Source organism: Mizuhopecten yessoensis, unplaced genomic scaffold (genome assembly GCF_002113885.1).
Source record: "Mizuhopecten yessoensis strain PY_sf001 unplaced genomic scaffold, ASM211388v2 scaffold4121, whole genome shotgun sequence".
NCBI classification, from domain to species: domain Eukaryota; kingdom Metazoa; phylum Mollusca; class Bivalvia; order Pectinida; family Pectinidae; genus Mizuhopecten; species Mizuhopecten yessoensis.
The window spans coordinates 99535-121430 of NW_018405386.1; the positions used below are offsets into that span (position 1 = coordinate 99535).

The 21896-nt window shown below is 35.1% G+C and overlaps 1 protein-coding gene across 1 annotated transcript in view; it reads right to left on the minus strand.

Moving 5' to 3' along the window:
• Positions 1-1172: 1172 nt before the first annotated feature.
• The window catches only part of LOC110448535 (Golgi-specific brefeldin A-resistance guanine nucleotide exchange factor 1-like), a 43307-nt gene continuing 22583 nt past the window's right edge, over positions 1173-21896 (minus strand). Inside the window, exons 25-37 of the mRNA XM_021494821.1 lie at positions 21808-21895; positions 21284-21399; positions 20647-21038; positions 19923-20089; positions 18780-19020; positions 18265-18606; positions 17371-17501; positions 16867-16968; positions 15380-15493; positions 14569-14737; positions 13913-14065; positions 11546-11778; positions 1173-6843 (exon numbers count right to left, since the gene is read on the minus strand). Of these exons, the coding sequence (XP_021350496.1) occupies positions 6811-6843; positions 11546-11778; positions 13913-14065; positions 14569-14737; positions 15380-15493; positions 16867-16968; positions 17371-17501; positions 18265-18606; positions 18780-19020; positions 19923-20089; positions 20647-21038; positions 21284-21399; positions 21808-21895 (2281 nt within the window). The 3' untranslated portion in view covers positions 1173-6810. The remainder of the gene's footprint in view (positions 6844-11545; positions 11779-13912; positions 14066-14568; positions 14738-15379; positions 15494-16866; positions 16969-17370; positions 17502-18264; positions 18607-18779; positions 19021-19922; positions 20090-20646; positions 21039-21283; positions 21400-21807; position 21896) is intronic.

A 21896-nucleotide genomic window follows, 5' to 3' on the forward strand; every position in this document is an offset into this window, starting at 1 on the left:
ACAACATTTCTGTCTATAGCTAAGTATTCACCTCAATTAATCCATTTTGGTGAAATTATATCCCTTTAATTTTATTATCAAAATGCACGGCCAGATTGGGGTTCGAACACGAGACCCTCTGAATTCTAGGCGGACGCTCTACCAAATGAGCTACCTGGTCTCCGACGATCAACCCAGTCCAGTTCACAACCCAAGTTCAGATATCCCCTTGCCAAGCTTACACCCAATGCCTGAACCAAAGGTTGGTCACAGACACCTATGTAACAGGAAATGGAAAAATGCAGGGTCAGACAGGAGTTCAACTGGGACCCTCCAAAATCTAAATGGATGCTCTACCAATTGAGCTGCCTGGTCACTGACGATTGACCCAGTCTAATTCCGCTACATAAGCGATCAACATCAAAACTCATATACATAAGACAGTAAACCTATAGATAAGTATCAATTTAACAACATGATTAACAGGTTTTGCCAGTACGGAATGAAAATATTGGGACTCGCCCAACTGTCCGTCTATGAGGGGGTCATGTGAGCAAGTACATGAACAGTTTTCATTGAAATTCAATGACGCTGAGAAGGATAGGTTATTGAGGGGGGGATTTTTGCTGGTTTATATGATATATAGCCTATATTGTTACTTAAGTTAAGAAACACCAGTATCACAAAAATCACAATCTACGACCCCGTAGCTACGCTCTTATTATTATATTACGTTGTTTTTCATCAGAAGATGATTGAAATGAACATTTTCAACAGTTTTACTTCCGTGACCTGAAAGGTGGATCCACTATACTCATTAGTGATAGTCTTTTTATACCAGCATGCTGTTTGCTTCTGGCCAAATACCATCACCCTAGGCCTCTTAGATTTTCAGACTACCTTGAAATCCCTTCATCCCAGCGTGAACATCTGGTGAACACTCTTTGCCTCTTGGTTATTGAGAAGAAGTTACTTCCTTAGATACACGCAATGACTTGAGAGATTGTTGTCTCTTAATTATAAGATCATTCTGAAATTTCAACATTTCAAAAATCTCATTTGAAAGCTTTTTAACTTGCATTGTCAGTTTTGAATTATTAATTAATTATTCAATGAAAAATCCAGACAAACACTTGTGCTAGTTTGACTTTGAAATTTATTTCAATGTCTCGACATCAGGTATAGTGCAATATTTGATATACATATATATCACATAGCCATAATCACAGGTACACACAAAACATTAACAATAATAAATAGAAAAAAAACACGACACTATTTAGGTCAGATCAGCTTGACCTCTGAACCATGGATGGCCAGTTTCACCCAACAAAGGTCAAAGGTGAACTTGGAGGTCAAAGGTTAAACAAGTCAAAAACAATTGAAAGTAAAATTTTCACAAATATAGAAATGGGTCATACCACCCTAAGTAAAACCTTCCTAAACAGAACAGTGAAACCTGCATAAACAGAACACTGAACCTGTCCACACTGAACAACAAAACCTGTCTAAAATGAAGAGATAAACCTGTCTTGCCTGAACAGTAATAAAAAAAAAATCAGAATAGAAAGGTTGTCATACCTCTTTTTACAAAGAAAAGTTATTGTGTCACCAAGTCTGGTTAAACAGGTTTCCAAATGATACAGGTTTCGGTTTAAACAGGTGACATTGTAACTTTTGCCATGTAATTAATGCTCTTCACACCATTTTTTGTGAACAATGGTGTCACTTCCTGATAATCTGGTTGTGATAAACAGGGTTAATACTCTCCCCTTGTTCACCTCGTAAGATATTACAACAAGTTACTTTAATCAGAATGAACACCCTTGAGCAAAACAAAGTTCTAACTACATAATGTTAATTTATCTTTCTTACCTATAATAGATTGAATATATTACAGTATTAGTACCTCAAATTTTATACCTATCACTTCAGTGTAAAGTAACTGAAATTAACATTGATAAAACAATACTGATGTATGAGCTGGTTTTTTTTCAATATCTAATGAACCATAACGTTACCATAGCTACAGTATCATGTGTTCGTATAAAGTGTTCCTGCACCATAAAAAAATAACTTAAATTTCAATTACATTATTTCAAAAACTCTTAAATTTTGCTGAAGACAGAAACTTTGGAAAATTGTCTTTTTTAATAGGCTGATCTGGACCCGGTGGATAGCCTGTGAATTGTTTTTCACACTAGACTATATGGACAGCCATTGACTTGTTAAAATTTCTGTCTAGACTGGGTAGATAGATCACCAGTGGCTGCAGGATTGCATGATAGATCGCCAGTGATGCTAAACAGTCAGAGAGTCGAGGATTCAGCATATAAATGCTACTAACTCATCATCTGAGATATATCAACAACCGAGACATTTTTTTAAGGTTAACACTTTAAATCCAATATTAAAAGAATTAATACACCCAAAAAAGCTGTATTACTTTCAAACTGGAATGTAAGCTGTAATGGTCATATGTATACCGGTAAGTCTATGTATGGATCTATTTTTTTACCGTTTTCATCGTCTACATCAACTATTTTCCACAAAAGTAGAACCTGTGAAAAACGGTTGAGAGGTATAAAGTCTTTTTCTAGTCCAAAACAAAGACTGAATAAACATTGAACCACTGGAAAGAAAAAAATCTTAAATAAGTAGGCCTAGAGTGTGATTATAATTATTTCAATTAAAAAATATTGAACGTAAATCCATCAGATTTCCAGGTAAAATTACATGAAAATCTTAGCATAGATTCTTTCATGTCTCCTGACTGTGAAATCACCGTCCTGCAAACACTTTATTTATAGAATAAAATTTGTAATTGACAAAATCAGGTAAATTTCATTAAGTGACACAACACAAACATGTCAGATATATTCCTTCATCTGGATGTGTTTTTTTCTGATGCATGCTGTTTTTCTATTTAAACTGAGTATTATGAAATTGTATTTAAACGGTTTGTTTCCACTTATAAACATTAATGGCACTGTTATTTATGTTGGGCAATGGGGCAAAAGAAGGCGTTCTTAACCTATTTCTAGTTTTCAAAGTGGATATTCTTTTTTACACACAGGAAGTTACTACTTTTATACTACATACAATGGTTTCTAACTGAGCGATACATGTAATATTATTGATTAAACAAGATATGAAAGTTTTGACAGAACATCATATTCCAAAATTTTTAAAGGAAAAATAACAATTCTGCAATACCAAACGATTAGGTAAAATCAAATATTGCACGACACAACAAGGGAGATAACTGATATTAATTAAGATGTTTTCGTTAACAACAATAATTTACTTTATTTCCTATATACAAGCAGTTCTTTTATTAATTAAGATAGTTATTTAAAATACTTCTGTATAGCATCAACAACTAACAATTATGTAAATACAAAATCAAAGTTCCCCTTTAGTCGACACCGGACACACAAATTCTGTTAGTCACACAAACCTGTTCTCTCTGTTTACGATACACATGTGTTTATATATGTTAACAATGTACAAATGTACAACTTCTCTTCTTTGAGATAATTTACAAATTATTTCTTCTATTTTATACAGCAGACGTGTCTAATAGTGTTTTTCATTAAACCCCTTCTATTACAAACACATAACACACCATCCCTTCCTAGTGGTGAATTTTGTTTAAAAACATATAATTTTTCCCACACGTTTCCATTTCCATACTGTTTAGTATAAGCAACACTAGTACTTAAGAAACTTCCTAAGCCAGACAGACCCTAATCTGAATATGACAACATAAATCTGCTTGATATCTTCAAAACATTTAGACATCGTTATAATTAAATTAATAATTCTAAGATAACATGTACCTACAAAAATGTAGCCTCTGTCATCTGGAGTATAATAGAAAACATGGTTAACTACAAACCCCTGTAGACACAAGATTATATAATAATTAGTTTTAGTCAAAAAATAATTTCATATTCATAAGAAAAAAATTCCCAGGGGACATAACCCCTCCTTGGCTGTAATTCTACGACATTTCCTGTTTCATCAATCCAAAGCCAATACTTGATTTATTTTTGTAAAACACTGCGTCCAAACTAATGAGGTTCTGCTGAATGATTAAACTGTAGGAATAGACTAGTATAAATGTAACAGTCTCATCAAATTTAATTTGGTTACCAAATAGGCTTTCCTTTATTAAATATCTATTCCAAATGTCAGAAGAAAGTTTTTTTTCTTTTCAAATGTTGATTTGCAGTATAAACCTAGGCCACATTCGTTTATCGCGAAACCAAATGGTTGAATTGGTTGGACCAGCATCGTTTGTTTATTAAATAAGGTCGGACCTAGACCTAGTAATCTGATACTGCTTTCATGTGATCCTTGACAAAATCTTGCAAAGGCCTGCATAACCATTTGCAGGTCCAACAGGATTTATACCCAAAAATGTTACATTTAAAAACAGACAAACTGGTTGAACCAGATATGGGAAAGGGGCTGTACATTTACAGCAGTTCTCTGGGATGACATCTCAGGAAGCTCAATAAAATAAGGTAAGAATTTGGAAAGTCAGTAAAACATATCATTCACAACCTCAAATTCTGCTAAGCCGAATAAAGTTGAAATATGAACCAAAATATCTATAATTTAACTTGGAACATACAGCTACATTATCCTATGTATAATTATACCAATATTTATAGATAATAGAAAGTAGGGGAAAATTGGCACTTGAAAGTCCAAGCATTGGATTTAATGTAAACGATCACTTTGCCTGCACCATCACTATTGTTGCAGTGCTGATAAAAGTATACATTTGGGAAACATATGTACAATAATTGATCATGACTAGGCAGTCGCAATGTGGCCGAGCTCTCAAACAAGAAACCTTGCAATCATATAAATTTGCTGGTTTCTATTCATTTTTTCATCAAATGAACAACCTAATGTATTAATTTGTCATCATTAAACCTTGTTTGACATTAGCTTGTAGTGTAAGGGTGAAAAGGGAATCTGTGTATATTGTGACAATGTCTGAAATATTTCAATAATTATGTTCCATTATTGCTAGTAATGTTTCATCAGCAACCGCATGAAAAATCATGTGGTTACGAAAACACAAAACTGGCTTGTCTTTCCCCAAGGAGTTCTTATAACAGGAAACAGCATACCACTAGGATATAATATTAACGTTGGTGGTTTACCTTGAAATCAAAGCTGTTTTCCCTAAAAACAATTCAAAGGATGACCTTACCTAAAAGAACAAGACAATTTATATGAAACATTAGATATTTTTTTTAACAAATTTCACGAAGTAGCTTCCTTTGTAAAAGGAAAAAAAGTACTTTCACATTTATATTTACCGCAAAATTATGCGACATCACAAAGCATGCTAATGTGCGATCTATTAAAAACATGACAAATATTTGTCAACAGCAGATTCGTTGCCGAGAAAAATGCAATATAATTTCTGGACAAAGTTTATGTTAGACAAAAAAAAAATATCACAAAATTTAATTCACTCCTTTAAACTTTAATACATCTTTATCATCAGATTCTCGTCAAAATGACTTTGAATTTGTCTACCAATCAAATGCAGCCTTGCATTCCATTCCATGACCAATCAAACAGTCTTACATTTTATTCAGTCTGCCTTAACCAATCAAATGATGTGTCACATCCTGTATTTGATGACCAACCAGACAACGTATTACATATTGTATAGTGTCAATTACCAATTGTCAATATACTGTTCAACTTTCTGTATGTAGTGATGAATCTCGCTATTTAGTAACCAATAAAACAGATTTACATACTGTGTAGTAGTAACCAATCAAATACTGTTTTCCATTCTGAAAAGCAACCAATCAAATACTGTTTTACATTCTGTCAACACTGCACTAGTGACCAAATAAATCCTGTCTTTCAATCTGATTTCACCAATCAAAGACTGTCATGCATTCCATACACGAGTACAATTGTTATTCGGAATAAAATGCAGTACATTTTAAAAAGTACAGAAATAAAATGTCTCAGTTAAACCAATAAGAACACTTGTAACAGACACACAACTCCAATCATATCTTGCATTACATATTGAATGACACAGGTGTTCATCTTTGAGCCTGTCTTACACAAAAAGCATCACTACCAAGGTGTACTATTGTTAACCAATAGAAAGTTTTGTTTCATCTCGCATAAGGTCCATAATATCCAATCACTGACTGTGTTACATATCACATTATGTATGGAGTGTTGTATTCAATCTGACTGGAGGAATGTCTTGTAAATTGTCAAATGGCATACTCTGTTACATATAGGAAATCTGACTTGAATGAGATTAAAATATCTGTTAACCAGTGGCAAGCTGAATTAAAATGATACTGGAGTCTACAATTGTATACTGAATAGACTAATCTTACACCAACTACTATCCATTTAATTGTTCCATCAGTATGGTCACTGGCAAAGGTTTCTGTTGACCAATGGAAAGCAGTGTAACATCCAGATGAGCCAATGGTGTCCTAAGTGACATAATTACTGGGAAAAGATTTCTGCAGGTTGATGGAAATCGATGTGGAAGTGCTACATTTAGCTTAGCCAATGGTGTTGTGTTTTGCATATCAACACTGACAGAAGATTTCTGTGGTCCAATGAAAAGCAGCGTAACATCTTTCTGGTCCAATGGTGTTTTGTGTTGCATTTGCTCATTGGCATGTTGCTTCTAGGTGTGGACCAATGACATGCCTTATTACATCTGGTCTATCCAATGGAATTCCGTATCACATTGGACATATCACACGTCGTGGACAGGATAGATTCCAGTAGATTTAGCATGAGACGGAGAATTTATCACGGGTTTTCTGTCATCAATCCTGTTGTTTTCTGCAATGATAAAACTTCAATTTGAAAAAGAAAAATATGCAAATATAAACAACTCAACAAAACTTTTTTTAACAAAATGAAAGAAGGAAACAGAATGGTTATTAAGGATGTACACCTCTGAGAAGTCAACAAATTCCTGTATTAAACTTTTTTTCTTATATTGATTTTTGGAAAAAGGAGATAACAGCATAGTATAAAATGCAAAAAAAAAAAATGTCCGTGTGTTAGTTTTTGTACTATGATCGGTCAAAATTACCAATTTAACACAATAGGTGATTTTAGGTGAATTTTCGGGTTTTGACCATTTGCAGAACACATTCATACAATTTCTTCCAAGTGTGTTATCAGATATGTATGAATGTTTGTAGAATTGATTATATATTATTTTCATTTAAATTATGGAAGTAAAATTTCTTAATCGTATTCATTTTACTCAGAAATGCGATTTTAGTTACCCCTACCCCTTATTTTTAAATGAAAAAATGCACGTTTTTTCACCATTTTTTGCAGATTAAACGCTTGATATAAAAAAATCCTGTATTTAACTTTTTTTAGTATTCAATGAATCAAAAGAAAATGTGTTTCTCTTTCTAAAACAGCCACAAAAATGGGGGGTCGGTGTGCTTCTTTTTTTGTCCCATTATTATTTGTGTTATTTTTCACCTTTTTCGGGGTCAAAAATCAAAAGTGCTTCAGTTACCCTAATATGTAAAAAGAATACTAATAATATATAACTTTCCACTTTTTGGCATATTATTTTAATTATATTGAACATTATAAAGTTGTACAGCAAAATTGAACCTGCTACATTTAAAAATGGTGACACAATGACAATTTAAGTGATCAATCTAGTGTCAAAAAAAAGTGAGTTTTTGCCCTTTGTGAAGCGCAAAAAATTCACATAAATACACTTTTTCAAAATGGCCGCCAAATTGGTCATTTTTTTCAAATTCCTGTAAAAAATGTTCTGCACACAACAGACATCTAGTTTTTTGACATGTTTTTCAGATGTGTGTTTGCTATTAAACCTATCATAATTTGTTAAATATTACAAAACCCCGTTACACCAGATTAAAACGAGACTTGAACGTGACTGAAACCTCAGAAGAGTACATCCTTAAGGCAACTTGAAACACAGAAGTACTAAAATATCAAAAAGAAAATGATCACACATTGACAATATAAAAAAAACAGAATAATAAAAAGTACATTTAAAAACAAATACTTTGAAACAATTCACTGTTATCTGTTTTTTCGTATATTGTATGTATATATGGTGTATGAGTGTAACTTTTGAACCAACAAGAACATTGATACAAGGATACCAGGTATTATCCTGGTCTGAGCAACAACAGTTCAAAAAGCTTCATTAAGATTCTGATGATCAAGAACTGATCTCATTAAGTATTATAATTGTTTTGGTAAAATGCATTTTTAGGTGTTTTTCTATGTGCTCATATTGTGTGTACAAAAAGTAGAAAGATAAAAATTCAGGTTCCTTAACAATATCACTGAATTTGCTACTTGCATTAACTCAACTGTATTAAGTCATTACCTACTTGCATTAACTCAACTTTATTAAGTCATTACCTACTTGTATTAACTCAACTGTATTCAGTCATTACCTACTTGCATGAACTCAACTGTATTAAGTCATTACCTGCTTGCATTAACTCAACTGTATTAAGTGATTACCTACTTGCATTAACTCAACTTTATTAAGTCATTACCTACTTGTATTAACTCAACTGTATTAAGTCATTACCTACTTTCATTAACTCAACTGTATTAAGTCATTTCCTACTTGCATTAACTCAGATGTATTAAGTCATTACCTACTTGCATTAACACAACTGTATTAAGTCATTACCTACTTTCATTAACTCAACTGTATTAAGTCATTGCCTACTTGCATTAACTCAACTGTATTGAGTCATTACCTACTTGCATTAACTCAGATGTATTAAGTCATTGCTTACTTGCATTAACTCAACTTTATTAAGTCATTACCTACTTGTATTAACTCAACTGTATTCAGTCATTACCTACTTGCATGAACTCAACTGTATTAAGTCATTACCTTCTTGCATTAACTCAACTGTATTAAGGCATTACCTACTTGCATTAACTCAACTTTATTAAGTCATTACCTACTTGTATTAACTCAACTGTATTCAGTCATTACCTACTTGCATGAACTCAACTGTATTAAGTCATTACCTACTTTCATTAACTCAACTGTATTAAGTCATTCCCTACTTGCATTAACTCAACTGTATTGAGTCATTGCCTACTTGCATTAACTCAACTGTATTCAGTCATTACCTACTTGCATGAACTCAACTGTATTAAGTCATTACCTACCTGCATTAACTCAACTGTATTAAGTCATTACCTCCGTGCATTAACTCAACTGTATTAAGTCATTGCCTTCTTGTATTAACTCAACTGTATTAAGTCATTCCCTACTTGCATTAACTCAACTGTATTCAGTCATTACCTACTTGCATGAACTCAACTGTATTAAGTCATTACCTTCTTGCATTAACTCAACTGTATTAAGTCATTGCCTACTTGCATTAATTTATTTTATGATGGAAAGGAAGTTTTCCAGTTAACTGAAGATGAAAATAGACAGGTAGACAAACTGATTTTAACAAAACTCTTCACTCTGTTTCTCTATGATACACTATGAGGTAGAATCTGACAACTCTTCATCATTAGTCAAGCTCTGGTGGCCTTTTATTAAATACTCAATGACATATATATTGTGTGTTTACTCATACTGGGAACTTTAATGGCATCAGGCTGATTAGGTAGAATAAGTTCTAACAAGAACATAACCCCCGATGCAGTGTTGTCGAATTATCATCTTCCAAATGCAAGGGTTCTGTTCTCGATTGACACGTTTTCTACACCCTTGTTATATGTGATGCCAAAATTTAAGGCTCTGGACCTGACACCTTGCAAATGATACCAATTGACGAGGAGCTGTTATGAATTCTTTTATATTTTTGATCTATGGTAAAATATAAAAGTAATCAAGCCACAGTATTATGGCAAAATTGACCAGCTTTAAGTTTGGTGCAGGACATCTGTAATCTTCATGGGACAGGGATCAGCCTAGTGATTGGTCAGGTTATTTTTATGTCCGAACCAATCAAATGGCTAATTGTGGCCCTATGATTTTTCATGACATTCTAAGGGTGCAAATAAGATATGCAAGGTACAGTAATAGCGGAACCCATGGATTTTAAAGCTGCGAGATTATACTCTAAGTATATCATAGATGAATACAGTGAAGGCTTTGAATTAGATAAGAATGGCATAATAGATTGCATATGGAAAGCGAAACAAGGAAACTAGCCTAATGGTAAACTATTGTATGATAAAGGGAGACAATTTCTACAGAAGCTAGTGAAGGGAGCCTAATGATGTTGACAGAATGGATAGGAAGTGAATATAAAGAAACTAATAGAATCAGTTTTATGATGGTAAAACACAACTTAAATCCAAACAAACTTAATTATAACTAAATAGTCAATTGCCCAACCTTAATCCTGTTTCTTCACCAGTCTACAAATGGTTCATCACAGTTATCTCCCTTCTTATCAGAGTTATCTCCCTCTATACACAGCTATTTTTTTTAAAAAACAAGAATTTCTCAAATCTTTTCATTTTTCATCAAAATAGATCTAGAGGAGCTGCATGAAATGGAACTTTGTTTAAAAAAAGGCTTTAGTGATTTTTGTGATGATCGTAAAAAGTCATTTTATTTCGCAAATGAAAAAGAATCGATATTACTTTTTGACAGCATCCTGGTTTAATAGCTGCAGAGATATAATTGGTGGCCAGTTGAATATAGCTGCCATTTAACTCGGCTATCATGCTTGTTTAAGACCTGATAAGTTGAAAACTCAGCAATTGACTGTGATTTTTTTTTTAATGTATGATATAATTAGCATTTAACACAAGGTGTCTAACCGGACTGGAACAGGAACATCTTACATGTATTAAACCATCACCATGTGTTAATTTGTCAATCTGTTAATTTTGAATACACAGGTTATACCTCTGTATACAAGGTGAGTTATTGCCACCGTAAAGCGGGTCTTAAAATTAACACCAAAACCATCAGTCAATCAGATAGAAGAATCAAACTTAAATGACCTTGACCTTAAGACAGAACTACCGGAAAAAATGCTGCTTTAATACCAAATATTATCAGTTTAAGAAGTTAAATGAACATGTGGTATTAAAAAAATTGCGATGTCAACAGAGGAAAAATACTGAAAAATGGACAAACAGACAGACATCATAATATGCCTAACTGAAGGTAATCCTCTATCTACAATTGGGAAAAAATCTGTATTTTCTCCTCGATGATGAAGCACATGGTTGGGATTATTTTTGGGACATTGACATGTAAAGTTAAATAAGGTATAGTTTGTGAAATTCTGCTGAATATCCCAAGGTATTCATCGTAAAGTTCTTCCGCAAGATAGTGAAATAAACTGTAGCCAGGCTTCACCATACATTTGTCGTAGTGTTGCTGCAGACTGTTATTGGAAAATCGTGTAAAAATGCAAATTGTGGCAGTTGTCAGATTGAATCGATAAGTGACATTTGTCTGTTCGTGAAATGATTCGACAATTGACAGGTATCATTACATGGCAGATGACGGACATAAGACATGACTTACTTGTGGAGAAATATAAGGTATTGAGGTACCCTGCATTATGTCTGGGTTTAGTAACAGCGGTACTCCTGAGAAGGCAGCACTTCCCCCGTCTGTCTCGGTGAGGAGGAGGGGCGTGTTTTTGAGGGGGGAGGGTGTGTGGAGCAGATAGGGAGGGGTGGGTTGTTGTGTTTGCTGGTAGTAAGGGTAGGTGAGAGTGCCTGGGGGGTGACGCTCCATACACGTGGAAGGAACTCCTAGTGTAAGAACAAACCAAACAAAGTTTAGAGAAAACATTGCAAACAGCTCTGACAACAACAAAGTATTATGAAGAAAATGAACAAGATATATGATCAAAGCAAAACATGTTTATAACAAAGCCATGAGAAATATCGAAATAAATACTGTTTACTGGTAAATCTTCACCACAGTGTCACTATTGCCTTCTTTTGCTCACAGCAATGAGGGAAATTGGTTTGGTTTGGTTTTCTTTTGTTTCATGTTCTATTAACAGCTAAGGTCATTTCATGAAGCCGAATCTAAGCATGACAGCGAATATAGAACACAGCATATCATATATAGCAATAACACATGAAGGGCGAAATTATCATTTGGCGACCACAGATTTTACCAGTAATAGCCAATATACGATTGGGTGAAAGATTTCCAGTATACAGTAGTATTGTATATCTGTTGATGAGGAGGATCTTGCTGTGGTTACTTTTTAACATTGGTGTGATTTGGAGATGAGGAGCGGTTTATATAAAAACATGGACAACAATGTAACAAGTGAAATCATTGCTGTATCTAAATTTCCATGTTTACAATATACGAGATTATACAATTTAAAGGCTCAAAATTTATTTGCAGGAAACACTTTCTTCATGTGACTATTATAAACATGTTTTACTGTGAATCAACAGTAGAAATTTGTTAGTAAGGATTTCAATATTCAGATAGCAAAGTTTACAACAGTTCCTGTATAATGTATAATTTCTTGGAAAATAAAACACTACATCTCAACTAAACAGCCTTCTTCAGCTGTCAATTCATTTGAAATCTTATCATAGCCAGCCCGCCAGCCCCCCCTCCCGAGCACCAAAGTTCAAAAAGCTTAGAATCATACATATACAGACCAGTGGACTGTTCCAGTTAATTACTGTAGCAATTATAAGCTAAACTTCTAAGATATTTACTTTCTTACCCCTGAAAAATAGTGGCAAAATATATTCCTTAACTTTTCTTTATACCCTTTCTCAAACTGATTGAAAAAACAATTTTGTTTATTGACATAGACAGGGAAAGAAAATGAAAGCTAACAAACAGGTGAGCTAACTAAAACTTATATCACAATGTAACAATAAAAAAATCAAATCAATAAACAAACACTGCGAGACATCTTCAAAAAGTAACATGAGAATTTCCACACGGAGTACACAAACTGACAACAAACGGTGACTCGACACACAAAACCACGAACATTGTGAACAACTGAATCCATGATCCTTAATAAATAACAAATATCAATCGCTGATACTTAGGAAGCTCCTGAATTCTCCCCCAGATTGAGTATGACATTTTTTTAAGACAAGCCTATTATGTCGTAATTAATTTTACACCATGTTAGTACAGTTATGAGAAAGTTTGTATACAGTGGAACCAACAGTATTCTTGTTTTCAATCATTCACCCCTGAAATTTTATAATGAACTATTCCAACCTTTGAATTAGAAGAGTTCAAATGTGCTTCAGGGGTGAATGAGTTACTTTGCTGACAGAACAACTTGTCTTTGACCATTGTTTGACAAAGAAATCAAGACAGATTTTGAAATCTGATTAACTTTTCAGGACAACTTTGACAAAGTACCGTTATTTATCAGCCTGAAGTACTATAAAATCAAAGATTCATTCAAATGTCTTATACAATGTATATCATTTGCTGTACCACCTAATATTCCTGGTTCCACTGAACACACAGAAACTGCAAATTTAACAGCACAGCAACAATTCCAAGTTATAAATAGCATATAACTTCCACAGCATATACATTTAGATGATTGTAAAAGTATAGTTCTATACCATATGTAACTAAATATAATACACTTTAAAATACAAAGCAATATTTAAACTTATATTTCAAGGTCATGCAAATATGTCAAAATAAATCTGGAGATTGGGAGACATTTCAATTCAAAATTATATTATACAGTCTACAAGTCTGTAAAAGATAAATAGGACTGAAAGTGTATAGCTCTACAGCTGTAAAGCACAGTAAGCAACACTAAATTTGTGCGGCGGGGAGATAGTTTATTCTATAGCGGCTCTAGCAATGAACTTCTCTACAGTATCTTGAAATACACTTCCGGCACCTGAAGTCATCACAAAACTGTACCTGCGTCATTATTCACAACCGTAATACCCTCAAGGGGAACTTCCTCCTGCCTTGGGGGTTCGTGTGTCGTCCCTGGAGGTGGAGAGGGGGCGTCTGTAGAAGTGGGGGCCGACACATCACTCACTGGCTGGGTCTTAATCACCTTTTTAATTTCTGTTACAAACACACGCAGAAAGACATGAAAGAAACTGGTTTCAACATTAACATTCTCTGGACCTTTAGCCCAAGACTAATAGATTTCATCTAGTAGACTACCTATCTTAACTAGTCCTAAGTAAATTAACCAATAAGAATATTTTTTTCAAAAAAGTTCAACTGCTTAATAATATTGGAAATCTGGGTGCTGATTGTCAAAATTTTGCAGGACTTTATCATATTTACACTGCTATAAGAGGTTTTGATGTCCCTCGTTTGCCTTTGGCTTAATATATAGTGCTTTATTACTGCTGGGAATGTTGATTTCAGCCGCCAGATCTCGGTCTAGTAAAATCGAGGTTGCGAATTATCTATTTAAATTGGTCCTTAAAGCAAATAAAATGGTTAGTGTCTAACCCAGTTAATGAACATTTTGCAATATCATAAAACCATATTTGAAAGTTATTTCCTTAACACCTGTAAAATACCATGTAAATAAAACAACTGAATCCTGGACTAACCAGATGGGTGAGACTTGAACAATTCCTGACGTAGATGAGGTAGGAAGGTGTCGATTCTATCCCAGGTGAGCTTCCATAGTTGAGACTCAGTCCCGTCCAACGTCTGGAAGATCCCTGCCGTGTCCATCACAAGCAACATGTTCTTCAGCGATTCCGGTATCGCTTCCAGCTGTGCGCAAACAGGACCAATTATTTATATAATATACCTCATTTGCCTTAACACTCCAGAATACTGTATGTATCCGGTGATAAGCCCATGCCTGTTAATAAGCCCACCCATATATATTACAGTTCTGTAGAAATGCAAACACGTGCTATTTACTGTCCAGTAATAAAACAAATTGATAAAGAGTTTTTTTTATAACATGTATCGTGTGTCAGAGAACTTTAAGGGACTAGAGTTTTAAATATGTCAGCTTTTGAATACTTTTGATGTCTGTAGAACACTGATTTACATCTTTCAAAATGATGACATGAATCACTTAAAATAATATCATATCAGAATGGCTAGAATATCTTGGTGAAAAATTCTCCTGTTTTTTCAATTTTCTTAGCAGTGAACAAGGATTAAATATGAGCCATAAATATAAATATATATATGTCAGAATCTGACCAACAAATCTGTAAAATTGAATAGGATGCACAAATTTAAGCCATTTACATATGCAAGACTGAATCTCATATAAGAATATCTGTATTGAAATTGAATCTGACCCATGTGTCAGTAGTATTGAGAAGGAAAAATGAATTTTAAGTTTTGAATAAAATTTTCCTTTAATATTCCCATTTTTTACTCAAACTGAATCTTTACCAGTAGGTCACTTTTGTCGGCATGCATATACTTGTCCATGAAGTCCAGTATGGTCAGCCACAGTGCCGTGAAGGTACTTAGGGACAACAGTGGACTCAGGTGCTGTAGAAACACCTGGAATTAAAAAGGGTACCTGTATGGTAAATATAGGTCTGGTACAATATATCACATCTGAGTCGGGTAAACACTTAAACAAGAGCAGATACCGTACTAGTCATCGAAACGTCACTTGTAAACACTTACTGGATGTGCTACATGAATCTTTCCACAATCCATACTTACCAACCTGAAGAAAATGTTTAGAAACATAGCACTATATCAATGTTCAGTGTACAGCATTAATTCAGGTAATGTTAACGAAAGTTCCTTTTCTACTTTGTCCAATTCTTGTCCATTATGACGATCCATGGATCCACAGAAAGACTGATGGATATCAGGAAAAACACCATTTAAATAGGGATGAATTAAACACATCATCAGATTTAATCAGATTTAAACAGAAATCATTCACAATTTATATTTTTCTCATATAGAAAGCTTGAAGTGTGAAACATGAGGATTAAGCGGGATAAAAAGTCCATGAACTTGTGATAATTGGTCATCATTGTTTATCTTGTTCTCATTAGTTAATCCAAAAAATTTTGCAGTGCAACTTTTCATCTTTTAAAAATTCTGATATTGACCGTCTTTTTGAAGATTTTAAAATTAAATATCCTGAGTCACGGTCGACTAACAAGGTTGACGACCATATGTTTCCTTAGGAAATCTCTATGAGATAATGATAATGGTTTATAAAATGACACCATATAAATATCTCAGATACTTGTTGACTGAGGTAGGATTGTGTATTCCACCTGATGCCAGTGCTGATTCTAGGATTTGTCCAATGGGGGGCCTTGGGCCCCTTCAGTATGAAATAGGGGGTGCTGCTGCCAAAGGCAGCAGCTGAGGAGCGAAGTGACAAGGCAGGGGAGGGCTCGACATCGTCTGCTCCAGTTTCACTGTTTGGTTCGCCTGTTTCGGTTTCAGATTTGTCGGTAACCTCTCTCTCATCCCTGTCTAAATGGTGGCGGTTTGCCGTGAAACTAAACTCAAACAGCGTTCTTTTCCTATTCATTTAGAAGCTGTACATTCACCTTAGACCTCGTGTAGGTCCAGTACGAGGTTGCCGCATGTGCGAGAATGTTTATTTTAAGAGCCCCATTCTGATTGGCGTAGCTTTAATAAATTAGCCAATGAAAACTGTCATTTCAAAAGACGTTTCGGTCTCTTGCACAACATGGCCGACTTTGTTATTGACAACGATTGAACCGCGAAAGAAATAAATGAACGCAAAGGATTGTCTGAAAGGGGGGATTTATCAAAGAGTTGCGGCATTAGGCCCGCACTGAGGTTTGATTTATGCGGGGTTCTTTATATTTTTGCGGGAATTCCGCGATCCCGCACCCTAGAAGCAACACTGGATGCTGTGCTAAAGGACAACCCACCTTACACAGAAGTGTGGAGGCCCGCATGCGCGTTTCCTCCATTCCGGTCGGGTCCTGTTGGTTAATGTTCTCCAGTAACTTTGTTAGTAGTGGAAACAGCACCTGTAACCATCAAACATAGGTAAACGGTCATTACCAAAGTCAGCTAATCAGATGATTAGGAATAGCCTAAAGCACCACATTCACAATAATGAAATATTCTTAACTTCACATTTCCTCTCAAATGTATCTATCTGCAATTTATCCACTGTTTCAAGACAAAAGCTTACTGGAGTATTTGTTAAATTCATTTAAATAATTTATTTCATTAACTGTTTGAGGAAATATAGCTCCTAAATTAAATCTGATTAATCCTACAAGGTATACTGTATCAGAACATATGCAAGCATTGAACGAAAGTGATCAAACCTGGTCATGTGAAGCGTGTATCGTCTGAATATCAGTGACCAACCAGATTTGAAGAACCTTTCAGATTAGAATATTGATTTTCAATCTTTGTATTACCTTGTTAAAACATGCCTCCCATTCAGCTGCTGATAGCGTTTGAAGATCGTGGACCAGTAGCGCCCTCTGTAGGTAGGTTAAAGCTTGACTGCGGACCTGGCGCCGCGTATCACAACACAAACGGGCAATTCCTGCATGAAAGAAATTTATCATCTGATTTAATTTTGATGATCTTTAAGACAAATGGCATAAAAAAATGAATGAAAAGAAAGCTAATGCTTTATGTGATTTAATTTTTGGGTCCAGTCATTTCCAAGTTACTATTTTATCAGTGATATCAATGTTTGTTTATCCTTCTCTGAAAGAAATCAAGGAGAAAAGGAACATGAAATGATGTGGTTATATTTAATTGGTTTCTGCGACAATTAATATGATTGTTTTGGGAGTTTGGGTAAAACCGGTAGACGTATCCTAATAAAGAAAATTCAACTGATCCCGAGCTTGTTGCGATTGACACCTATTCTTAATTCGTAATAATATGCACAGAATAGGCAGGACACTCAACAACGGGAAGAAGTGATTTACTTGGAATTCTGGGGTCATTTTTACTATAACAGCTCTAAGTGGATGGCGGGTGAATTCAACATTGGTTGGATTTGTTTTAAAAGGCTAGGGGCAAAAAAGTTGGTATGTCAAAAATATTAGAGTATCCCATCTTGCAGCAAACTAAAGATAAATTTGTTAACACTTGTCAGATGTTATTTTGCCTAGTAAATCCAACATTGTAAAATTTGAAGATTTAAGATTCTAATTACAACTAAGAATCATCATCATCTGTATAAAAGTTAAAAAAAAGTTTTTCAGAAATCTGCCATTTTTAACATTAAAATTTGTCATATCCTATATTGGTTTTAATAGTAGGTATTTCTGCCTGCAATTGAGATTCCTCATTACCTTGGAGTAGAGGACACCAGCACTTGATCCAGAGAGAACTGTGTCCAGCATCAAACGCCTCACACTCCTCTGCTGTGTGATCTTCTTTGGCCCAGGAGGTGTAAATGGAGGCGGCTCTAGTGTGGAGGGTGTGCATTAAATCCAACAGCTGAATTGACAGTGAGTGAAGGCCAGCGGCTGTTGAGTCTCCCTCCCCCTCGTCATCGGACGAGACCATGTTGTGTAGATGTGTTGGCGATGAGTGAGAGCGTTTCATCTTTTCCTGTTCCTTTTTAGATTTGGACATTTTATGAGACACCTTGTGTTTAACGTGTTTGACAGGTGCTGCCGGTCGCTGACGTCCTGTCAAGTAAATTCAGAAATCAATATATTTCTATTTGTTTTCCGTAATTAAAGTCTGACAGAATGTCATTTTCAATCTGTTAAATTGCATCTCCAAAAATGTCATATGGACAGATGGATCAACAGTCCAAATAAATGCCCTCTCAATATTGGGGTATAAAAATAAATCTTACCTCCATTGAGACTGGCCTCTACAAATGATCGAATGGCATGGACGCAGCTCTCAAAGTTGAGAGGTGTAACGTGGGCCGCATCGCGTACCAGGAAGGAGAGGGTTTCCGAGGACTTGATGAGAGACTTGCTGTCACAGTAACACAAGTCATCAGGAAGCTCTATGCTAAACTGGTTAGGAATGGGCTGTACCCTAGGGATAGCTTCCTCGTCCTTCCCTAGATTATGGCTCTCCTTGTTCACCTGTTTTATTTGGATATAACAACAAAGTGAAACCATTGTTTGGCTGTTTATTATTGCTGACAAACATCAAAAGTATACAAATCTAAATTATTTACAGTAGATTGCTCTTAATGTCACAATATGCTTATTGTCAAGTTGCTTAATGTAACATGGTTTTAATATCATGTTTCTTTTTACATCATGTTTCCCTAAAACCCCTGTTTATCTCTCTATACAGTATTAATAAGATATATAAAGTTCAACGTCATGTGATTCAACATGAACTTCTCTTAACATCATAACTTAAATGTAGAATGAAATGTAGAGAAATGTTTCAATTCTTCGTTACAATTGTTGCATAATTATATCATTCTGAATAATGACAACAAGTTTCAGATTGCATGAACTGGCGGATTTTTTTTTATATTAAACAGAAAATCACTGCCATGTTGAATTTGATAATTCAACACAAAAACAACACTTATCACTAAAACCACAACCTTGGAAACAACCCCTGAACTAATGTAATTCGCCAAAGCAAACAGTACAATGTAAGAGATGAAAGAGTACCAAAACCCCAAATAACATTGTGATCGTCTCTTAGACCAGTATCATACACCCAAACCCCCCTTTTTATGTCCGAGTCAGAATTAAGCACTGCCTCGTAAATTGGTCTAGATCTGTATCTATCATGGAAATCGTGATATTAGGAGAATGTATTATCTGTGGTGTTTTCTAAATGGGTCATATTGCCAAATCTTTCAAATAACATTCTGTTGGATTTTTATCAACATTTCATGAAATGGTCTTTAGAACCCAAGCAGCTTCAGAAACCAGAGCATAATTTAAGACTAAAATGATTCCAACGTATGCAGAACCTAAAGTAACCAGGAACTTCTACAAATATTGTTGACGATACTGACCAGGAGCCAGCTTCCATTCTCAGGGACTGGCCTGACCTCGAGTGGGGACGGACTTCGATGGGTCTTGGTCTGAGATTCGTACAGTTCACTGTCTGAGGTGTAGCCTCTCTCCTGGTAGCCGTCATTCAGACTAGACCCGCTGGGCACCTCACTATCACTCTGGGCACCTACACAATAAACTTACTTATGTATCTTCAGCAAAACTTATCTTAAAGCTAACGCGATCAATGTCTGTTCGAAATAGACAAATTTTGTGGTTGTGCGACTGATTAATTGAAATTCTGGTTCATCCAAGAATTTTACAGGGTCACACTCTCTAATTTTTGTTCTTGGAACATTTCTCGGGTTTAATTTTCCAACAATAATGTTGAAATTAATAGTTTTTAGTAATCATCTTTCACGAGGGAACTAATTTTCTGAGAGGTTTGTATTTGCATTTACATGGAGAAAATAGTGACTGATGGTATGAACCTCAGGGGAAGGCATTCCTGCAGGCAGTACATGAAGAGTTAAAAATAATTTTAACTGGTACAGAAGCTTAATACTATCTTTATGTATGTACATAATTACAATCAGAGCAGATCTATTAACATATAATCTGATATAAAGGGTTTGAATGATGATTATTGCATTTAATTTTTTGAAGCATCATATCTTATCAAATTATTTTTACTAATTTTTGTGCAAAAATAAAAGCCATCATACAAAACCTACATATACCTACCAGCATCTGAGAGAGCATCTGGGAGTTCCTGTTCTGTGTGTGTCTGTAGTATGGGCGGAGGGTTGGCCCCAGCCCCTACCACCTCTAGAAGCATAAAGAGTGTGAACCAATCCTGGGCCGTGCGTATATTGGCAGCGTTAGTCCGTAACAACTCGTGCAGGGCAAACGAAACTTGCCGTGCCACATTGTGAATAACGCTAGGTTTCATCATTAAGAGTATACGTAGGGAAGTTAAAACTTGTGATGCGATATCCTCGCGGCGTAAAAGTCTGATCGATAATCGGAGAAGTCCCACGACCGCTCGCTCCACTAGGAACGTGTGATCACCTGCATTCACAGTAAGGTTGTAGATATGGTCTCGAACTGCCTGCCAAACTGGTGTAACTCTATCTCTGCAGTTAAAATCAACAAGCGTCAGAATAAATTTATCACACTTCAAGAAAAATTTCTATTATGAGGTATCCATACCCCCACCACCACCAGAATATCAAGGAAGGGATTTCTGAGTTGTTTTTTATCAACACCATTAATAAACATTAAATTTGAACTTTAACTTTTATTTCACATCAAGGTTATCATAGTGCTTTATGGTTGGTCATATTTTTTTGACCAGAAATGCTCCGAAAACCAAACTTACCTGTTTTGCAGCACAACTTTGACAAGAAGTTCAAGGAAAAAGACGGATGCATCTTCATCAAACACAGTTCCCATGGAATGGTGGGCCTCTGGACCCTGGGAGGCGAATATCGTAGCCTAGAGAAACACAAACAGAAAGAGTTAGGCTTATACATACATTTTTCAAAGTACACTGAAGGCAAAAAGGAGGTCCAGAGGGTCTATATATGTATTGCTCACCTGTTTTTGTAGGTTTCATAGCAAAATGATATTTTAATTATCAGCAATATTGCAAATATTCCCCATTTTGGGCTCTTTCTCACAGTCCTAAAGGAGACAACACCATTCATTATGTAACATTTGCAAATTTGGTTGAAATTGGAAGAATTATTTTGGAGGAGTAGTTTTTTAAATACTTACAATACCAAATACCACAATTATCACCTTTTTGGTCTACCCCATGAGGTTCTTCTGTTTTTCTTTAACACAATAGTTCATTATCATGGACGTATTCAATCCCAGTATTATAGCCTATATTCCACCTACCTTGATTAGTTCCTGTAGTGAGTCCTCTTCCTGCCCAGTATTACAGCCTATATTCTCCCTACCTTGATTAGTTCCTGTAGTGAGTCCTC